Below are 21225 nucleotides of genomic sequence, written 5' to 3'. Positions count from 1 at the left end.
CTGGACGAGAGAAAACTCTGTTCTCAATCTGGCCCAGTGAACTACTTTATGGGCCAGTCCAGTTTCAAGGTCCTGAGCCAGACGTGAGAGGGATTCTGTCCAAGTTTAAAAGCACGAGGTCTCAGGAATGTCCTTTCAAACTGGATTTCACTGCCTATAAATATTTTCCATCTTCTGCCCCGAAGGATATAGTTTTGACTCTGCAGCTGATGAGCCTGGGCAGAGCAGGAGAGAAGGCACGCTGTTTATCACCAACAGTTTGTCAGCACACAAAGTTTAACTTGCAGAAAAATGAACAAAAACCACCTCTCACCAAAAAATGAGACAGGCAGCAGCTAATGAGGTCCCAGTAAAAATCAAACCCGATAGATCAATTTTCTGCATAAAGCAGGATTCAGCATTGCTTACAGCCTGGAAGTCAAATAAGCTCTGTGAGATTTTTCCAGGTTGGAGATCCCTAATTCCATCCCATGGGGAAATCTGATAGAGCAAAAACAGAAGTAAAGGACATAACTAGCCCATGCTGGGCATGTCACAGCTCTGTTCACACATGTTGCACGCTCTTGGAACTTTTGGTTCACCTCAATATACTAGAGAAATGGGGGGCACTACTCTCACCGAGGGAAGAGCACAAGCTGGATGGAAACTGCTTAGTGATACAATGCGTTTGAGGATGAGTAATTTAGTATCTGAGTGGAGAGCAGGGGAGCTGGAAGAGTACAACCGCAGCTTTACCACTACAAACAGCACTGAAGTTCTGATGCAAGATCCATACAGGCCTTCTCTGCTTGCACAGCATATTTTAAGGTTGTGCAGAAAGTGAAAAAACAGGTTCTAACTAGCTTTCCATGCCTCCCGCTTACCATTACATTTGAAATCATCTTTTACACTGCTCGTTTACCAAAGAGCCTCTGTCGCATCCAAGCGGAGGCCCTTTCAGACACTAAGTCACCTACAGATTAGCTTTCAAGCGACTCACCTGTACTTCTATCAGCACTTCAGCTTGTGTCATCAACATGATTCCACACATCCCACTTTTCCACTGGGATGTGTTCTGTTAACCACGCATAGAATCTTCATATAGCAGCACTCCCTCCAAATCTTCACAAAACGGAAAGCTGGGTCTGAGAGGTGAGGGCCAGGAGAAGCTGCTGGCACATGCAGTGATGAAGCTTAGACAAAGCAGCATGATAAAGTATGTGAGATTTGGGTCAAAACACTCTCCTGCTACTGCTACTGCTGCTACTGCTCCTTGCTGTATACAGGTTCCCAGGACTATCACCATCCTCACTGTGTTTGATGGGTACAGTGACAAAAGGTAGGTTTGCACTCCAGTAACAAATATCTCATTTGATCTTGTAGTCACAAATCTCTCATAGCAAAAAATGAGGACCTCGAGAGCTGCTCAGATTCCTGGAGGATTCCCAGGACTGGAGAGGCTAAAGACATGTCAGATGGTTCATGACTGTCTCACAGTAAGCATACTCTGCTTCTCACTGCATCAAATTTTGTAAACTAGCATCCAGGTTCAGTTCAGGCATTGTATCAACAGATGCCACTTTTAGGCACTTCATCAGTGAGCACCAGGTGACCAGCTAGCAGGTTACTGCACTCAGCCGCTCTGTCATTAGCATCAGAAATTCACCAAAGGTTTTAATTTCTTCAGTCTGTGTTCACGAAACACCCTGCACTGAAGTGGCCACACTGTATTGCTCCTTTCAAGCGTCCTACAAGCCTCTGCACATCCATGTATCATCTAGTAATTCTTCCTGCATGTTTATATATCAATGCAGCAGACTCTTTTCATTCCTCTTTGTACAGCCAGGCTTCCTTTAGTTTAAAGAGCTGGAGGCTGTCCTGTCCAGCAGAGCATCCAGTTAACCAAATCCAGTTTCAGAATCTTAATCTGGCAATTTAAAGACTAGCTAAACAAATATCATGGCTGCCTCAGAGTCCCCACTGAGCAGGAGGAGGAGTTCTTGTAAACCAGTTTGCACAGTGTAAACCAGACACACAGAGGGAAATTTAGTATGGCATTTTCTGTTACAAAGGCCTCTCTGCTGAACAGACATTGCTCCTTAGAAAGGATTCAAAGAGCTAAACTTAATTTTCAAAGTCCAGGCTAACAGGGTTTGTAGCTGCAGATTCTCCTGCTTTCCCTCCACACTCTGCTACTACCTACTATTGTTTTCACAGCCCTCTCTTCCCACCACTGTCCAGTGCTTGATGCCCTGAAGAAAGAAGAACCAACAAATCACAAGCTGAAAGACACAAAGATCAAAAAAGTAAGGGGAAGAGAGAAGAGTGAAAAGGTCTGGAAAAGAAGAGTTTATTTATCATAGATATAGAGCAGCTAGACATGCAGTTTATCCCACAGAAGAGGCAAAAACCCTGGAGACCTTCCAGAAAGCCACACACTAGAAAGCTGTTTCCCAGTTACTTCCTTTTCTCCACAGCAAGACCAGGATGAACTCAATTATCCAGCAGCTTGGTCATCTTTTCTGCCATGGGATTGTATTGACATGTTCCACCAACAGTATCTGCATCTGCTAATGGCAGCAATCTATCTCCATGCTGGCAAACTCCGCCTGCCTGGTCAGAGGTGGAGGTTTCTTAACAAATTAATTCTGCCAGTGCCTGTTCGGAGCACAATGGTGCACAGCGGTTCAGTGTGTGGCGGGGGTGTACTCACAAACCTAACTGGGAATCTTGCTGCCAACATCTGTTTTGGGAAAGGCCATTTCAGAAACAGTATGAAATGAGGTTCTTCGGGACTTTGTCAGAAATTTGACCATATTGTTTTAGCAGCAACCTCTGCATTTTGTTCCTACTAAGAACAGCGCACTTTGAACAGGTTGATGACATATGATCTAATAATTACAACTGGCTCCTCCCTGTGCAGTGAGGGTTGGAAGCCCCCTGCGTTCTCCCTAGCACTCTGCCACGTGAACTCCTTGCTGCACCGGGCCTGCAAGCAGATGGTGCAATAGCCGACACGGTGACTGCACTTGAGGAAAGAAAGATCAGCACAGAGTTCATCCTTCAGTCTTCTGGGGCTTAGTTCTTCTCCAGGATTCTGGTGAGGAGCTCATTCAGCCGGCTCACCATTGGTCTGGGATCCTCATTCAGTCCTGCTGCTATCATGGCATTCTCATAAATCTGAAAAAGAAAAAAGCATTATTAAATACACTGCAAGAGCAAGTTGCATGAGAGCTGAGGAGGAAGTGAATGTCACTCTCCAGGTCTTGCATGCTGAGACCAAGCGTGTCTTCTAGGCCATCTAGTAGGAAAACACATGGACCACAAGGACCAGAAACACCCAGAGTAGGGACGACAGAAGGATGGGATTCTTGCCCACTACAAGAGCTTCACCCTGTTCCCTGCCACATGTGGTCTGCAAGCTAGTGCTGGGGAGGATGCTGCCGCTTCTGGAGAAGGACTGGCTCTCACCTGATCAAGCAACAGCTGGGCCAGATCAGGCTGACTGTCCTTCAGCTCATTAAGCTTCTTAATCAGAGCATGCCTGTAAGAGAGAGAGAGATCAAGACTCAGACGTGGTATTTTTGGACACAATGAGAAATGTATTTCCACAATAAGCAGGTAAGCTAAGGTGGGACAGAAAAGGTTCTACCTAAAGGCCAAAATAGCTCCAGCTTCCTTGCTCCTGTTCTGGGGGCTTCTCTCTTCTCTCCTATCTTGTCCCTATAAACCCCATGGGCCTCAGAGGGCTGAATATAGTGTGGGTGTGTGGTTCATGTCAACTGTGCCATGCAAGCCTCACAGATTAAGGCATGCACCGCACTTAATGAGGAGTGCTCTGCTAACTGGGAGCCTTGAATTGCCTCCTCTCTGACTCCATCCCAGAAAGACTGCACTGCCCCAGGCCTAGCACTTGGTATTGTTCCCCCATACCCTGTGTTGATCTCCAGGGTGGGCTGCAGGAGCTGGGCACGCTCTTCTTGGGTCTTGGCCAGCTGCTGCATGCGAAGAAAGTGGCGGGCAGCCCCCATCTCAAGCACAGTGATCATGGCGGGGTGGGTGTCCAGCCGTGTAGTCACCTGTGGCAAAACCAGCGATCAGTGGCAAGATGGAAAACGTACACGGGTTAGAGGTGGGGGAGGTTCAAGGACTCAAGAGTCTCCTCAGCACAGATCCACACCAAGCCTCCACATGATTCGTCCCAGCCCCACAGAAGCTGCTTAAACCAGCAGCAGGGAAGCTGGGGGCCCAAATGGCCCCACTGGTCCACAGGCAGCAGCCTGCAGCTGGACCCAAAGCACTTCTTGCCAATAAGCCTTTCTAGCCCACAGGCAAGGCAGTCACCAGCCTGTCCTTCTGGTAACCTGAGCATAAACCAGTAAAATGGACTTTGCTCGTTACACGTTAAGATGTGGTTTTTCTGCTGTCATGCTGACCATCCAAATGACAAATGCTAGCATTCATATAATTTACAGAAAGGAGGCACGGAGAAGAGTGATTTCTCTCAGGGTCCAAAGAAAAATCAATCTGTGGCAGCAGATTGGCAGTCAGCCACCTTTTTTCCCTAGATTGTTACCTCCATGGATCTCCTGTACTCAGTTACCCAGACATGGAATACATACCTTAACACCAGTGACCCGAGAGCCTAGAGCATTTCTCATCCAGGCCATCAGATCCTCAGCCTCTTTCTCTGTCAGACGTTCTGCAGCTGCCAGGGGAAAGAGGGCACATCTGAGCATGCATATATAGCACACCAACAGACAGCGAGCTCTACTCTTGAGCTCAGTCCATTTCATACTTCCATTTCTCTCTTCCAATTATTCTCTTGTGAAAATGGGAAGGCAGCACTGTGCAGCACAGACCTACATATATGCCCTCATCCCAGACCATGCCATACCCTGAGAGGCCAGGCTTACGCCCTGCCAGTACCTGCCTGCCTCCATCAGAGCACCAAATGTACGTGTGTTGTTAAAACTCAGATCATGGAAACCCTATGTATGAGGTTCCATCTGTTAAAATTAGCAAATTGCTTAAACTTCTGTCACGTGGGATGAAAAGAATCTGCAAGAACTGCAAGTTGCCTCAGAGCACGAGAATGGCAGGACGGAACGGAGTGCTCTTTTCACATGCTCAGGAGTTGCAAGAGCACTGGAGGAGGTGCACCCTCACTGGCTGGCACCAGGCAGCAGGACTGCATGCAGAAGGAACGGCCAGAGGAGCCTCATGATACCTGGGTGGCTCTCCTCAAACTTCTCTTCCTTATAGTGATCAACAACAATATCTGTCTCCACCGAGATCAGCTTCTTCTTGTCAAACTCCCGAAGGTGCAAGAGTGTCAGCTCATCAAATTGCTCATAGCAGAATAGGACCTGTGGCAAAAAAGGGACACTAACACATTGTTTGGGATGTAACAGCATTTCCTCCTTCCCAAGGCAACTCTGCACCACACAGCAAGAACATCAGAAGGGAAACAAGCAGGTTCAACCCCGTGGTGACTATTGCTCAGGGCTCCAAATGAAAGCAAACCCTTTGAGGGCTTTGTTACTATGGGTGGCAGATCTGTATCTCAAGTCATGCTGCCCCACGCAACAGGAGAACCAGCATTGACTCCAATCCTGAAAGGGCCACTGCCCGCAGAGCGCACCTGTAACACCATTACCAGCCCTGCTCTGCAGCAACTAGGCTTCTGCTCTGGGATTCAGTGAAGGAAACAGATGTCAGCACGTCTGCACAAGTACTAACCCACCTGCATGGGGTCTGTGACGGGTCCTTCCTGGCCTCACACTGCATTGGCCAGTCTGAGGGAAGACAGAGGGAGCCCAGGCAAAGGCACCACAGTGGTGGGGGTCTATCACAGGCCTCACTGCCCTGCTCAGCTCTGAGATCCAGGTAAGCCCTGACCACCGATGTAGCAGCTCAGGGTGTTACCCTGGCCATGGCACACCGCTCACCCACCTCCATATCCTTTTTCTTCATGGCCTCAAAGTATGGGGAGTGCTCAGCCAGGTGCCGGTTGGGTGCACACAGGTAGTAGATGTTCCTGCTCCCTGCCTTCATGCGGGAGGCATAGTCAGTCAGGCTGGTCAGCTGGCCTGCAGGCAGGGCAGATGATTCATAACGCAGCAACTTCGCTATGTCCTCCTGGAAGAAACGTCCTCCTGTCAGATGAGGGCAGGCAACTGTAGCTCTACCTGGCTACCTTCCCAGCCCCAAGAATTCTCTTTGTAGCATGCAGGCCTATTTGCAGCTCTCCAAAAAGGTTCAGGAGTTTCTGAGTCCCTCCCTTCCTGCTCCAGATATTAAGGAGGCAGAAAAGTGACCTAGACAGGGTGTAGGTCAAGCTCTCCTGGAAATGGGAATCCAGGCAGAGGACAACAGTAGGGGAAGGCCCTACTTTATTGCTTGTTGTAGTTCACATTGCATCAGGGAGGGCTGACAACACAGTGTGGGTACAGAGACTCTGCAGGGTCTTGAATTAAGTGGGAAGCAGCACCCAGTCATAAAAAGTCGAGTTCGGGCACTACAGAATCTGTAGGTCTTGTTAGACCCAGGAACACAAGTTACAGGCATGTAAGATTCACAGAGAAGCAGCATCCCCCTCTTCCCAGGTCACGGCAGGAGCCAGTAATCTTCCCCATCAGTTGCAGTTCTTCAGGACTCCTGGTACCTTGACATCCTGCTCTGCTATTGTGACAATCCCCTCTCTCATGAAGACCCCATAGTCCTCAAAGAATTTGGCATATTTCTCAGGGTCCTTCTTGCTCTGGTCAATGAAGAACTTGATCAGCCTCTTCTGCAAAACATCTCGGAGCTTCCTGCAGCAGAAACAAGCCTTTTAAAGATAGCTGCTAGACCAAGACAAGAGATTTTAGGTGAACATCTCTCTCCCTGTGCAGTGTTCTAGCGATGCAGTTGCAAATGTGAGGACAAAGAAGAAACTCTGGGTCCACTGTTGCCTCTCCCTCATGGCTTTACTTCTGTTCTTTCTCAGTCAGGAGCAGCTCTTGAGCTGGAGAGATAGGTAGAGCTGTGGTACATATGTACTGCTGAAGCTCAAACCTTCACTGAAGGTTTGACTCATAACTCAGAGAGGCTGCAGTACATAACCAGCTATGCACAGGGCATCTGTCTCACTCCCATGGCTATCCCTAAATGTGGCAAGGCAGCGGCTTGGAGGAACCCTTTCTGAAGGCCTGAAAATCCACTGTGAAGTGACAGGGTTAATTTGGTGACTGTAGTGAAGGTAGAGGCATTTCACCAGCTGTAGAATACAAAGTTAGCCAGCAAACCTAACAAGACAATGGCACCGATGCTAAGGAGTAAGAGCCTACTCTTATATTTCCTTCAGCTTCCAACAACGACAGATGTTTGAGAGGGGACTCAAAGGACAAGAAGGAAGGAAGAACCAAAGCCAGATCTCAGGGGTTGTTACAGGAGACTGGCCTGCCAGCAGTCAGCTTCACTGGGCCTCAGCACCAAGTGAAAACCCTGCTGGCTGGCACTCAGTTTTTGACAAACGTGTGTGCGAGCACAGCAGAGCTTTGCAGAAAGTCTGGAAACCGGAGGCACAAGGTGCTGTTTGAGGATCTACACATAAATAATGGTGACACTAAGGTAAGGCCCAGCTTCCCAGTATTGACAGCTGACTTACTGTTTGGTTTTGTTTTCCAAACCATTCGGTGGTACCAGACAATTTAAACAGCAAATCCACTGTTACTGTTGTAGACCAGAGATACTGAAAGGCAGTCTAGGACATGAGGGACACGTGGCCCAAGCAGATTGTATGACACAGGACACTGCTCCCGCATCCTGAGGTGTGACCAGCATGGCTGAGGAACAACTCACTTGATAGACTACAGAAATTCTCAAGGACAGAAATGCTGCAGCTTACATATTAGGTCCCTCCATGCCCATCTAACTATCCCACAATGTTCCCTCCTCAACCAGCAAGAAACTGCAAGAGTCTCAGCAGTCCACAGGATCTACCACTTGCTTACCTGATAAGGGCACTCTCCTGCAGCAGCTCCCTGCTGAGATTCAGGGGTATATCCTCACTGTCCACAACACCTGGAACACAGAGCAATCTTTGAACAGCGAGGCAAACGTGAGTGCCAGGCTCCGAAAGGCAGCCCCTTGCCTCACCCCCTGTGGAAGCCATGGCCCACGGCCTGCTGTTCCTGGTCCCAGCACGCACCTCTAAGAAAACGCAGCCATTTAGGCAGGATGTCGGCAGCTTTGGTTTGGATGAGAATTTTGCGGCTGTAGAGGGCAACGCTGGAGCCCAGTTCCCTGCTGATGTCAAACATGGATGGTTTCTGCAGGAACGAGAGACAGAAGGGTAACACCAGCACTGTGCAGGGTGCACAGCTGCACATGGTGCTGCAGTGTCTCTGTGGCTGCACCAACTGACCAGGTTACACTGTGGTCTTCCCTATCAGTGCTGAACCCAACAAGAACTGAAATTTTGGCTGTCTTCCCTAGGGTCGTATCTGAGCCACCTTCCCACTGCTGTCATGCCTCATTATCCCCACGACTATCCTGTGGCACTCAGCCTGCTGCAGAGATGCCACACTGGATATTCCTCCTTGCCATTCTTCAGCCTTGGCTGCCTCCTTTCCCTAAGGAGCTCTCCTATTCTCTCCTCTCCATAGCAACTGGGCAGATGTCCCACTGTTCCCTGGACAGAAGGGCACGTACTTGCTCAGGCACGTAGAAAATGCTGCGGATGTTGAGGGGAGCATCAGTTTTGTAGTGCAGGATGTAGCGGGGCTTGTCGTAAGCCTGTGCTATGAAGCGGTAGAACTCCTCGTGCTGCCACTCGCCAATGTCCTTGGGGTCCAGCATCCAGAGTGCCTGTGGAGGAGAAGGGAGATGAGTTCCCATCAGGTCTCAAGACCTGTGGCCTCATGGTGCAGGGCTCTTCTTTCAGAGCTACGCTTTCCTGCCAGGATGCCGGAGTAAGGAAATATGATCTTTCCAACAGCCAGACTCCTCTGCACAGCTTGAGAGCAGTGGGATGTATCATGGTTCAGGCACATTATCCCAAACTAACAAATTACTGTCCCTCTCACAGAGGTACTCTTGTCCTGCAACACAGGTAAGGCAGTTTTGTTTAGCCCAGAACAGAAGGGATATGGCTAACCTCTACTGCCTCATGCTTGCTACTGGTGAAGAGTGTCCTGGACGGTTACCACAGCTCAGCAGACTGGCAATACTAGTCAAGTATCTCAAGACCTGACCAGCAAGCAAAAGAAAAGTGGAAATTTAAGCGAGTCCGTTGCAACTGTCCCGCCTCCCTGACGGAGGTCGCTATCCCACCACAAGGTCAGCCGAGTGCCTGTGAAGCAACCCAGGTTGCCTGTTTTCTGCTGATTTAGAGCAGCTCAGGGGATGCTTTGTGAACCACTCTGCCATCCCCGCTGCAGGGTCAGGAAGTGCTCCAGCAGTACTGCTCCACACATCAACATGTGAATTGAAGCCGTGAGCTCCAGGCCAGGTCCTTTCCCATAGCCATGCTTTCCACCTGCTGCTGCTTTAAACCCTGCAACGCTTTCTGGAGTGTTCAGCCCATGCTCACATCATATTTAAGTTTTCAGTACCTCAGCAAAAGACTGGCATCTAGCAAAGACATGGAAGGTTGTGCCTATTTCACAAGCACTGGGACTCAGCTAAGACTCTTGTGTTTCCAGCCAGGCGACTCTGCCACTCAAGCCCTAAGCGGTGACAGGAGTGATTACTGGGGGCAACAGAAACATCCAGCCCACCCTCCACCTACCAGAGTCCAAGGGATTCACAGCTCTGGCAGCTCTGCCATGCTGCCACACTCCTTAAGCTTCTTCTGCCTCAAAGCCTTGTTCCCCAAGTGACTTCATAACATTTCCAGCACACGCAAGTGTCCTGGAGGGTTTGCAGATAACAGGTAGGTTTACAGACTCAACTGGGTACTAAGGTGCTTTATAGCAGCTGTTGTTAGGTAAACTGCTGCTTTCCCAGAAGCTTCCTTGTAGCTACAGTTATCACAGACCAGAAAAGCCCCTGATTCCACATTGTCCACTACATGGCAAGCCTTCAGGAGCTTATGTGGGAAAATCCACACCAGGGAACTAACTACAGTGTTGTTTACAGTGAACTGATGTGCATGCATGGAAAAACACAAACCCAAGATCCTGGATAAAGAAAAGGCCTGAAATGGGAGCATACTGAGAATAAAGCTGTTGCTGTATCTCAAGGGAAAACATTTTCTGATAAGAAGATACAAGTACATGACTCTTATTAAGGGCATTTCACCCCTTGCTCTAGTACTACTCTTCTCTAGGGAGTCTGTTCTATTGATTGTCAGGTAGAAAGAGCGAACAGCTGTCTACATCTGTTTCTGGTTTTGCAATTTAAGGGAAACAGCTAGAAAGCCTTTAGAACAGAAACACTATTATGCAGGAATTCAAATAAATATCAGTGACTAATAACCTAAATTACAGAACCTTAAAAAAATCAACATGATAAAATACTTAAGTACAGTCTTGAAAGTCTGTGCATTCAGTGCCACATTCCAAGAAACAAAAAACCCACACACATGCTCTCTACCTGCTCTCTTAGGTGAGGAAGCTTTACACAACCAGAAAAGAAGCCGCTGGAAGAAAATGATTCATAGATTTTTGTTTTAAAGATAATTAATTTCACCTAGGTGATTCCTGCAAGTGTGCCAAGAACTTCTGACTGAAATGGATCTAGCTGCAATATAATTTTAAGTGGTCAGAAAATACCAGCATCAAGCAGTGCTCAGCTAGGAGCTGTGAAGAAATTCAGGCTGTGAGCTGAGCCACTAAGAAAATCAGCCATTCACCATCACTGGCTACCCTGTCTGAAGGACAGAAAGAACTGCAGCAAGAGGTGTCAGCACACCAGTGATATGAGCAATCCCTGCACCACTAATACGTCACCCAGCTTAAAGTACAAATAAGTACTATAAAGCATTGAAATTATAATTCTGATTAAGGGAAGATCCAGACGATAACTACAAATAAAAACTGCTTTGCTAATTGCAAGAATTCTCTCCAACAAGTGCCAACAAGCAGCTCCAGGCATGACTTGTGTGTGACTGTCTCCTCTTCTAATTAACTGATCACTACAGGGTCTGTGATATGCTGAACAACCCTCTCTATTTCTAGGGACAGCAGCAGCTTTATGCCGTTTCCTCTTTCCAGTGGAAGATTATAATGGTTCATCCCCATGAGCGACCTGCCTGTGGCCCTCCTGCTCACCTGTAATGTGTTAATTCTTCTCCCATTGAGGTACAGTGGGAAGTTGATGAAGTTGCTGTATTTTGTCACCACCTCTGGAATGGAAACAAGACACAGAAGAATCATGCTTGTGAAAACAACACAGTAAGAATTTCCTCAGTAACAGTAGGTGAAAGGTGCTGCTGCAGGAGAGGAAAACCACTGTAAATTCACCTCCTACTCATGAAGCACCAACAGATTTCACACAGACCCTCAGCAGGTAACAGCATCTCCCTCCTCCACTCACCTTTGACTCGGTCTTCATTTGCAAACTCCTTGCAGTCTTCTTTGAGATGTATAATAATCTTAGTCCCAGTTCTAACACCAGATGCTTCTGCAATCTCAAACACTCCTGAACTAGGATTAGAAACAGACACTGTGTCAGCTTTTACCTCAGATACATCCATGATGAGACATAAAAAGGTTTTATTAAACTAAGAGCACACACAACACTTCAGCACTCAGAGGAAAAGGCAAAGAATCTCGAACGCCTGAATGCTCTCTGTGCCTCCGAGAAGCCCCCAAAACATGTGGCTGTCTTCCCTGCAGAGCCACCAGATCTAGGACACACTGCTCTGCAAAGACACCAAGCAGCCTCTACTGAGAAGGAAACAAAACCAATGATCGCAGGCTGGAGCAACTCTCCTGTGCAGACAGGCTGGGAGGGTTGGGGTGGTTCAGCCTGGAGAAGGGAAGGCTCTGGGGAGACCTTACAGCACCTGCCAGTGCCTAAAGGGGGCTTAGAAGAAAGTTGGGGACAGACTTTGTAGCAGGGCCTGTAGTGCCAGGGCAAGGGGGAATGGCTTTAAACTGAAAGAGGGTAGACTGAGATTGGATATTAGCAAGAAATTCTTCACTGTGAGAGTACTGAGGCGCTGGCCCAGGCTGCCCAGAGCAGCTGTGGGTGCCCCATCCCTGGCAGTGCTCAAGGCCAGGTTGGATGGGGCTTGGAGCCACCTGGTCTAGTGGGAGGTGTCCCTGCCCAGGGCAGGGTGATCTTTAAGGTCCCTTCCAACCCAAACCATTCTGTGATTCTACGATTCAAAAAAACTTCAGGTTGTTTGAGCCTAGCCTTCAACTCCTCTCCTTCATTTCCTACAGTGACTGCAACACCCAGGCTCCTGCCTTCTCCCTTAACAACTCTGACTTGTTTGTGGGCCCTCATTCTTATCTCCACTGGAGTATGCAGTAACTGGCAATGGAAAGCAGCTGTGCTCTGCTGAAGACAGCCTGTTCCGGATGACCGTTCCTACCCTATTGCTAAGTGAATGCCATATGGGGATCAAACACTGGTGAGAGCACTGACCCAGGGGAGAGCAGCAGCGATGACAGACAAACAAGCCTTCAAAGTGTACAGCAATACAGATTGCAGTATACAGCAGCTTGACTGCAGCCCAAGATAGTCTGATGTCTCAGTTACAAGATGTTTTTTCAAGAATTTAAATAACTTAGTAAGTTCTTTATTCCTAGGAGATTTTAAGGGGATGCAGAGCTTGTCAGCCCCAGAAGCTCCAATTTCAACATGGTCCAGCAGTCCACAGCTTTGCCATCACAGATGTTTGCAACGTCAAGAAAAAAGCAAAGGATAAGCACACAGATCCAACTCAGAGAAGGCAAGTGCCTACAGAGCCACAGCACTGCCCAAGCCCTGCCTACTGCGCATGTCCTCAAACAAAAACAAAGGGGACAACCAGACCAAAGAGACGAAATCTGTCCCTCCAGTATGGAGCACTGCGGAGATGATTGCTGCCTGCAGGGAAGGAACACAAGAGGCAGGTACTCTCTTTGTCCACAGCACACCTGCTCTGACAAAGCAAGTTTGTCCCTGTGGTTTTCACAATGGCACATGCGGCCACACTTCACTGCCATGTATAATCTGAGCAGGATGGAAACCAGTAAACCCACTCATGAAAGACCACACCAGCCCCATCTGGCTTTGCACAGCTTTCAGTCCGTGCCTGGTCTGGACACAGCACCCCCCCACGCTTCCAGCCCATTCTGCAGCCTTACCCATCTGAAGACCAGTGGTAGCCTGGGCTGCCCGGCTCTGCAGACTGTGAGAACACCTCCACTTTATCAGCCACCATGAAGGCTGAGTAGAAACCCACTCCAAACTGACCAATGATTTTACTACTGGCTTCAGCTTGGCTCTGCAGAGCATCTAGAAAAGCCTGGAGGAACAAACAAGAGATAAACCAACACACAGTGACTTCAGGTACCACGGGGAAGCTGCAGTCCACCCTCCAGCTGTGGTCCTCATGTACTGATGCAGCCCTACACCAGGTACTGCAGCCTGGCATTCCAGCACCTTCATCTCCTACTTCAGCATCATCCGAGGATGGTGCCCAAGGGAAAGGGTTTCTCCCACAGGGACTGCACCTCTGGCAAAGGGGAGCATTGCTTAGGGCAACCTCACTGCCACTAGCAGTAAAGGAAAACAAATGAGGCCTCAGTCAACCAGAAGCACGAAACCTTAAAATGGTAACTCGAGATGTGAAAAAACTCAAACCAAAACAGGCACATATATATATCTATCTCAACTTGCCAGCACGAGGACACAGCTGCTGCCCTCCCAGACACAAGGTGAATGCCAAGTGAGCATGTGACCCTCCAGAATGATGGCTTTGGGAGGAAGGCATCTGGGCGTGTGGGTACCCAGGCACAGCAGCACTACCCACCAGGCCCATTAGTGCTGCTTGGGCACCATAGGCCTCCCACAGCACACAGCAGAGACCATTAAGAGCTAGAAGTCTCCACAGGCAGGTTTCACCTTCCGAGAGGGGTGTAATTTCCCAGCTGGGCTGGGGGCCAAGGGACAAAACAGAATGAGAAATTACTGGGAAAACAAAAGTGGCTGTAATTGGAGAAGACTTTTCTAAGGGGGGAAGAAGGGGTGCCTCATCCCAAGTTACCTTTGAGCCTGACCGAGCAATGGTACCAAGGTTAGAAACCAGCTCCTCCTGGGTCATCCCAATACCTGTGTCCTGAAAAGAAACAGCAGTTGTAGCTGAAATATCGGTAGAGAAGCATTGCTTTAGCAAACAGCACCTGAGCAACTTCCACCTCTGACTCCCACTCTCTCCCAGCCAGCTGAGCAGTAAATACAACAACAGACTTCCAGCTGTGACTCCACCTGCACATGATGAGGACAGCGGACTCACAAGGCACACAGCTCCAAGGGGCAGCCACAGCTGCCTTGTGGCTGTAAACCACCAGAAAGCTCAGAGACTCAAGCTGTTTCTCGAGAGAAGACAAAACCATACCAAGGCAAGCTGGTTTCTTCATGCCTCTAAAAATGCACAGGGTGACAGTGCTGGAGAGATCTCATTGCAGCCACGGCCTCACCGTGCCAGACGCCGTGCACATACAGAGACAGCTCCCACCCCTGAATGGGTCCAAAGGGCTGTTGAGGAGCAGTGAGAACCAGCTTATTTCCAGCCTGCAGGTGGGGAACAGATGTCCTCACACCAGGAATCAATGGCAGAGCAGTGAATCCCTTAACTCTCAGGTAATGCAAACCCTTGTCTACAAGCACCACATTCACTGATCTCCATCTGCTTTGTCTTTTCCTTCCTCCTCTCCCCTACATGATCCACAAGACTGGAGCGTGAAGTTGTCAATGTCCAGCTCCCTGAGAGCTGGGTATCACCGTGCCTCTAGGAACAGGAGAACCCCAGCTGCAAGTGCACTGGCCACACCTCACAGTGCTCCGTACATGCTCCAAAGGCACGTGGCTTGCTGTGATCCCCACTTTAATACAGATTTGCACTGCTGTGTGCAGATAAACATCTCCCTGCTGCTAGTGCACACCTCTCAAGCAGCAGACCCTGTGCCACCACCATCCAGAAAAGGCTGCAGCAAGCCTCAGACCAGGCTGCAAGTTCATTTGTTGCCACAGCACATTTGCATGCCCCCAAGGCAATATGGGTAACAGCAAACCCCAGCTAGAAATGGCCACCCTCTCACACAGGATCCCAACAAAAATCTCTCCCACTTTGTAGTCCAACGTATTTTCAAACTGGCTCCACACACACCTTCCACAGAAGCAAAGGGCAGGCTAATTTTCAGAAGGGCAGGACACCACTTCTGAAAACCAAGTGCCATTCCCTCTCCCAGATCCCAGCAGCTTCTCTAACTGACAGAAACATCCTGAGAAGCCACTCTTACAGGTCCTCTAAGCCACTCTGTAAGACGAAAACAGTGTGAAAATTAGCCAAGTGAAAGGTGATTCTTGCTTATGTGGGAGTTCTGCTCTACTTGAGTACCTGTGAGCGGTAAGTGCAGCGGACAGCAGCCTGCACATCCCAGAAGCAGGCTGATGCACTCCCAGTGTTGTCAGTGCAGGGGTGGGGTTTGGCATGTAGGAGTCAGCAAAATGAGCTGAAGTGGAACTGGCTGCTGCTAGATGGCTTGGAGGTGAGGTGCCAGAGTGGCTGGTGGCACAGCGTACCTCCACCACCCATGTGGGGCATTTACTGGGCTTATTTACTAGCCAAGTAAGTTAATGTTAGTACGCATTTTTTAATATAGTGTTTAACTCCACTAAAGGATCAAACTGTGGTTGACTTGTGAGGTTATTGAGTGAGGTGCCATGTGGGTAAGGGATTTTTCTGCATCCCCACAAGTCACAGCACAGCAACACCTTTCCCTTGATTAAATACGGTGAGGCTAGTCAGTCAACTTGGCTGAGAAGAGGGATGATGCCCAGTAAGATCTCAACAGTGGGAGATGAAAAGCCAGGAAAAACAAACAGGGTATGGCAAAAGATCAGGAATCTGACGTGGTCCCTTCCCCCAGGGAAGAAAAAGCCAGAAAGAAAAGTTTTCAGCATCTGGTTCAGGTTTTGTTCATGCCAGACTCTGAACAGAACTCTTAAGTCCTCTGATCCACTCCTATTTATAGCACAGCATGTCATTCCCAAATTCCAGTATGTTAAAAAAAAAAATAAAAATCCCTACCCCGTAAATTTATTCAGCTATTGAATTCTGAACACCCTGCCAAACTTATTGCAAAATGCTTAATGACAATTCCTGGAGACTAGTTTGATGAGGGTGAATCGCAACGAACAAAGACAGCACGGCTCAAAACAGTCTGCTCCCACACCAGCGCCCAGCCGCTGCCAGGGAAAGTGGGAAGTGTCCTTTTAGGTGGCCAGCCGAAGATCCTGGCAAAGCAGACATTTCCTACCGTAGGCAAACACCTGCGTGGATTGGGATGAAAACACCATCGAGATTCCAACCTACTCCCACTGTGCCCGCTTTTCCTGCGGCTGCACTGTGCTTCTCAGCTCCCTGCACCAGACGGTGCTGCTCCAGGGAATGGGGAATAAAGCGGTGGCAGCAGAAAGACGGGAACTGGGCTCTGCAGAGCAGGCCCTCTTCAGCAATGGGAACCAAATGAACCTGCCCATGAACAGTGAGCCCTGTGCTGCGCCGACGCAAGTGCTGCCAGCACTAGCTCTGTGAAATCCAAGGAAGGAGCTGGCAGGACTTCCACTGCCCTTCTCACATCACTCCCGCTGCGCTGGCTGTTGCTCAGGCTGCTGCTCGGCCTCTGGGCGTCTTTGCCAGCAACCACCGTGTCATTGCACGACCCCCTGCAAACACCTTCTACCTGCCATTGCCCAGCACAACTGCGAGGGCTGCTGTTGCTCCACCATCAACAATACAACCTTTCCTCCCCTGCAGGCAGTTTCAAGCCCACCCTTCAGTCTGCAAGAAAAGTTTTATCAGGCTGAAAACAGCCACCGCAGAGTTATTCGTAAAAGCATGAAGCAACATGCTTCATGGGGCTGCACAATGGACATGGGGCTTCACAAATTACAAGAAATGAGGGATACGTTCAGAGTTCAAAGTGCCAAATGCTTCTCCACAGCTTGGAGAAACCAACCACTGTATGCCATCAAACAGAGTCCAGTGTGCTGACACTTCATTAGCTGAAGGTTAATTACAGAAGCCCTTCTGTTACTCAGCAAAACGACAACCTACTCACCTGGTTGAATTTCCCTTCTGGGACTTCCCTGAGTGCAGAGTGAACAGCCTCCCCCTGAACCATCCCCACTACTGCCCTGTCTCTCTGCAAGACTACACAGCAGGCTACAGACCTTCACCCCACCTTCTGAGGGACCACAAATTGCTCTGTGGCCACACTTGCTGAACTACGCTTCTAGACTAAGTAACATTTATCCTGAGGAGACAGCAGCCGCTTTTAGCACCTTTTTGTGTGTGGAGACCTCCCAGGCACAAAGCTTGCTGTCAAACTGCACCAGACCTTTGTGCTTTCTCTGCACTTTGTTCCAACCTTTGTGGTGTGGGTTTGTGGATGTTTTCATCAGAGACTGTCCTGTGTAATGACGGTGGGATAACTGCTGGACACGCAGTACCTCAAGGTTCCCACCACGAAATCCTGTTTGCTCTGCAGCCCTGAGGACCTCCGTCTGCCTTGATAGACAGGTAAACAAACAGCTTTGGCCCCACTGTCTCATCAAATCAGTCAGTCCGTGGCTCTTGTATTCATGTCACATTTTATGGTAAAGCAGAAACAAGCTGCACAAAATTACAGCAACAAATCTAGTTGAAAGCAACAAACTGCTTAGTTTAGCTGGTGAACAAGAACCCAGGTAATGTAACATCTTTGCTCATTACCTGAGCCCAATTTAAGGTACTGTAGAACTGCATTACACCAAGCAATGCATTAACTAACCATTAACTGCTGCCTCTGCCACGGCTGCATCTGAAAGGATGCTTGCAGTTAGTACATGTCTGAGCTACTGTGTCTTTCATCTCGCTTTGTTGCCAAATGAACACTTGAAATGCTTATTTCAGTGTGAAATCTCAACAGGGCATCAGAAGAACACTGACTACATTATAAAATAAGGACATACTGCTTTCACCAATTGATAAGTAACAAAATCCCAAAATGTCTGAATAGCAGGTGGTGTTGTGTCCCACCCTCCCCCTGTTATTTAAATGCCTTGCTTAAAGAGACTTAAAATTCACAAGTTGAGGACAGCAGCCACACTGGAGCAGCGTTCCAGTTTAGAACCAATATGGCATCTGCAGCAGCAACCAACAGGAAAAAAGCCACAATAAAACTGATGCACATCGATACAAGATAATCTTGGCCTAGTACATGCAAGCCGTCCGAAGCAGAGAGCCTGAGGTTTCCTTTCCTTTCCAGTACCCTTGTGTTAACATTATTTTCAACGATGCTGAGCGCTGCTACAGGCTCAGCTTCCACCCATCCAGGTCTAAATACCCACTGTTCAGAAAATTACTTCCTCTTACCCACTCTGAACTTCCCATTTTTAAATATGACATGCTCTTATTCTGGCACAAAGAGGAAGAAAACAGAAGATTTTGCACATCCTTCCCTAGGCCACAGGTTATTTGAGATGCACTTATATTTCTGGTTCCCTGGCTTATTTGTTACAGATGATGCAACAACTGGAAGCTTTACCCCACCCCTGCAATCAGTGGCACATTTCTGTAAGCTTAATTCCACCTAAGGCTTGTCAAAGTCCAGCCAGTTTTACCCCTCCACCTCTACCTGCATCACTGCTCATCTCCTGCTCCCCTGCTTCCTCAAGCCCAAGTGGCAGAGGGATGCTGCAATGCTGCACACAGCTGAAGATGTAACCCTCTCTCTGCTGCAGCCTGGCAGCACAGGGTGGCTGCTGGGACATGACCCAGCACGGACGGGGACTGGCTCCCCACCTGCACCAAGCTCTGTTGGACCTGCCGGTGCAGCTGCATTGAACTGCTGAAGCCCAAACATCTTGGTTCCTCACTAGAGCCTCCGGCCAAGCCAGTGTTTGTTGCAGACTGTTCAGAACTCATAGACCAGGAGAGATCTGCTCAGTGAAGCAGGGAGCTGTTGCAGGGAGGAGTGGTGTTTGCAGTCATTTTAACTCCTCCCAAACACAGCAAACTTGTTATTTTGTGGCTTCACAGACACTGATTTTGGATGACTGCAACAGTGAGAAGAAAGCCCGGCAAAGAGAACTGAGCAGCCCAAGCTCTGTCAGCAATTATGCTGCTTACCCCTGTTAAAACAGCAGTCACACTCCCTCACGCAGCAGCAGCAGCAGCCGCCATTAGCTCTGTAAACATTTCAAACAATTTCCTCTCAACTGCTAGCACTGTCCTAGCCCTAAATTAAGCAGCAGCAACCAGCATGGCTCCAGCCCCCAAGCTCACACATGCAGAAGGTTACCACCACAGAGCGGTATGGCAGAACCACGCAGCAGTGACACCGACTGCAGCACAGCCCAGCACCGCAAGGAGCCTTGCACCCGTGTTGAAGGAAAGCTCTGTGGTCACAGGGCTTTGGGGTCTCTACAAGGCGTCCTCTGTTCCCACATTAAAGGGTCCAAAACCAACTCTGTAAAGCCTTAGCATGCAGAACTGCAGAGCTCTGCAGATCTGTCCTCGGTGAAAACACACCCCTAACATTTTCAAATGGATTTTCTTAACAGATCTGACCTTGCAGGCGGTGGCTGCTGCCAGGTGGAGCTATCCTAGAAACAGAATGAGGTAGCTTTCAAAGGAGTGGAAGAAACAGTGGGATTTGCTAAAATAACAGGACTTTGGTGAAGGAACTGAGGTGGTGTAGTCTGGTGGACATTTCCCTCTTAGCAGATACAATGCTTGGCAATGCTTAGGCAGGATATCCCCGAATGAGGCCATCGTATTCAAATCCCGAGTCTTGCTATGCTTACGACTGGAAGTCAGTCCTGGCAGAGAAATAAGCAGAACCGCAGCCACTTAACAGAGCTGAACTTAGTCCTTTACTAGAACTAGATAATGCACCCCAGGAACACGCCTGTAACAGAGACCCTCACACGTACAGACCTGCCTTTTCTCAACTAGTGAGACACAAGCAGATGCTACAACGTTTGGAAGGGGAAGGGAGAGATTCAGCAGATCCAGAGGCCAAGAGCAGCACAAAGATCTGAGGAGAAGGACTCAGGGGTCAGACTGAGACAACAGGACCTGTCTAGAAAAAAATAATGGGGCGACCATTGCTGCAGATCACATATGAGGGACCTGCTGCCTCGGTTTTGGTAGGTCCTAGTGGGTACAGAATACAAAAGAGCGACTAAGGGACAGGTCCATCTCTGTCTCAGTCGTTGCAGGCAAGTTTTCTTGCACCTCTGCAATCCTGAAAGGTAGGGAAATGTTCTGAATGAGGCTTGTTCAAAGCAATCATTATATGCAGTATGTTTCTTCAAGAGGTTATAAATAAACCCTTCACTGGAGCTAAGGAGCTTTAGGCACTACTGAGAAGGCAAACCTATTAAAAGAGATTGCAGTAGCGCTGCTCTCTCTCCCTTCTAACAGAGCAGTATTGCTGCAGTTAAAGCTTCCTAGTTAAGACTCATTTAGTCGCATTAGGGATGCATAGGCAGCCAGGTAGGGGGTTATAAAAACACAAATCCCTAACACATCTAATTGGGTATGACATCAAACGTACCCTATCTGTGAGGTGGGCAAACAGGTCTCTTTAACCAAACTGCCAAAGAAGGGGACAGCTTCCATAGTTACAGGGCATGAGTTGTACAAACGTCTTGATGGAGTCAGAGGCTACGTGTCCACAACAGGCTCAAAAGGGAAAGAAGGAGAGCAAGGTGGGAATGACAGCCTGCCTGGGGCTAAGCGAGAGCTCCTTAAGGAACTGGTGTTACACAGCAGTCAGAAAAATGCAATAGTCAGGTGTGATAGGAACAGCAAAGCCTCTGCGTTACGGTTTGAGAATCTTTGGGTTGATGATTGTGTTGCCCACTGATGAACACTAACTTCCCCATGGCAACCGCAGCTGCCTGTTCTGCAGAGAATCATAAGTATAAAATAACTAAGCAGCCTCTAAAAGCCAGTGCTTTTGTCCCACGTGAAAAATACCAGACTGTGTGTTTTGTGTGTGCCACATCTCCTCTGGACCCGCTCAGCCTTCACTCCTACACTGCGCTCTG

General features: G+C 48.7%; 1 protein-coding gene across 1 annotated transcript in view; it reads right to left on the bottom strand.

The window, feature by feature from the left end:
- Positions 1-2313: 2313 nt before the first annotated feature.
- The window catches only part of TRAP1 (TNF receptor associated protein 1), a 28233-nt gene continuing 9321 nt past the window's right edge, over positions 2314-21225 (bottom strand). The window contains exons 5-18 of the mRNA XM_055710341.1: positions 14168-14239; positions 13266-13426; positions 11503-11612; positions 11238-11311; positions 8677-8832; positions 8174-8294; positions 7977-8046; positions 6647-6794; positions 5935-6120; positions 5210-5348; positions 4602-4687; positions 3913-4058; positions 3451-3523; positions 2314-3159 (exon numbers count right to left, since the gene is read on the bottom strand). Coding sequence (XP_055566316.1) covers positions 3058-3159; positions 3451-3523; positions 3913-4058; positions 4602-4687; positions 5210-5348; positions 5935-6120; positions 6647-6794; positions 7977-8046; positions 8174-8294; positions 8677-8832; positions 11238-11311; positions 11503-11612; positions 13266-13426; positions 14168-14239 — 1644 coding nt within the window. The 3' untranslated portion in view covers positions 2314-3057. The remainder of the gene's footprint in view (positions 3160-3450; positions 3524-3912; positions 4059-4601; positions 4688-5209; positions 5349-5934; positions 6121-6646; positions 6795-7976; positions 8047-8173; positions 8295-8676; positions 8833-11237; positions 11312-11502; positions 11613-13265; positions 13427-14167; positions 14240-21225) is intronic.

The sequence above is a fragment of the Falco cherrug genome, chromosome 4 (genome assembly GCF_023634085.1).
Source record: "Falco cherrug isolate bFalChe1 chromosome 4, bFalChe1.pri, whole genome shotgun sequence".
Classification (NCBI taxonomy): domain Eukaryota; kingdom Metazoa; phylum Chordata; class Aves; order Falconiformes; family Falconidae; genus Falco; species Falco cherrug.
The sequence above is the reverse complement of the archived record's forward strand: the minus strand, read 5'-3'. Positions and strand labels throughout refer to the sequence as shown.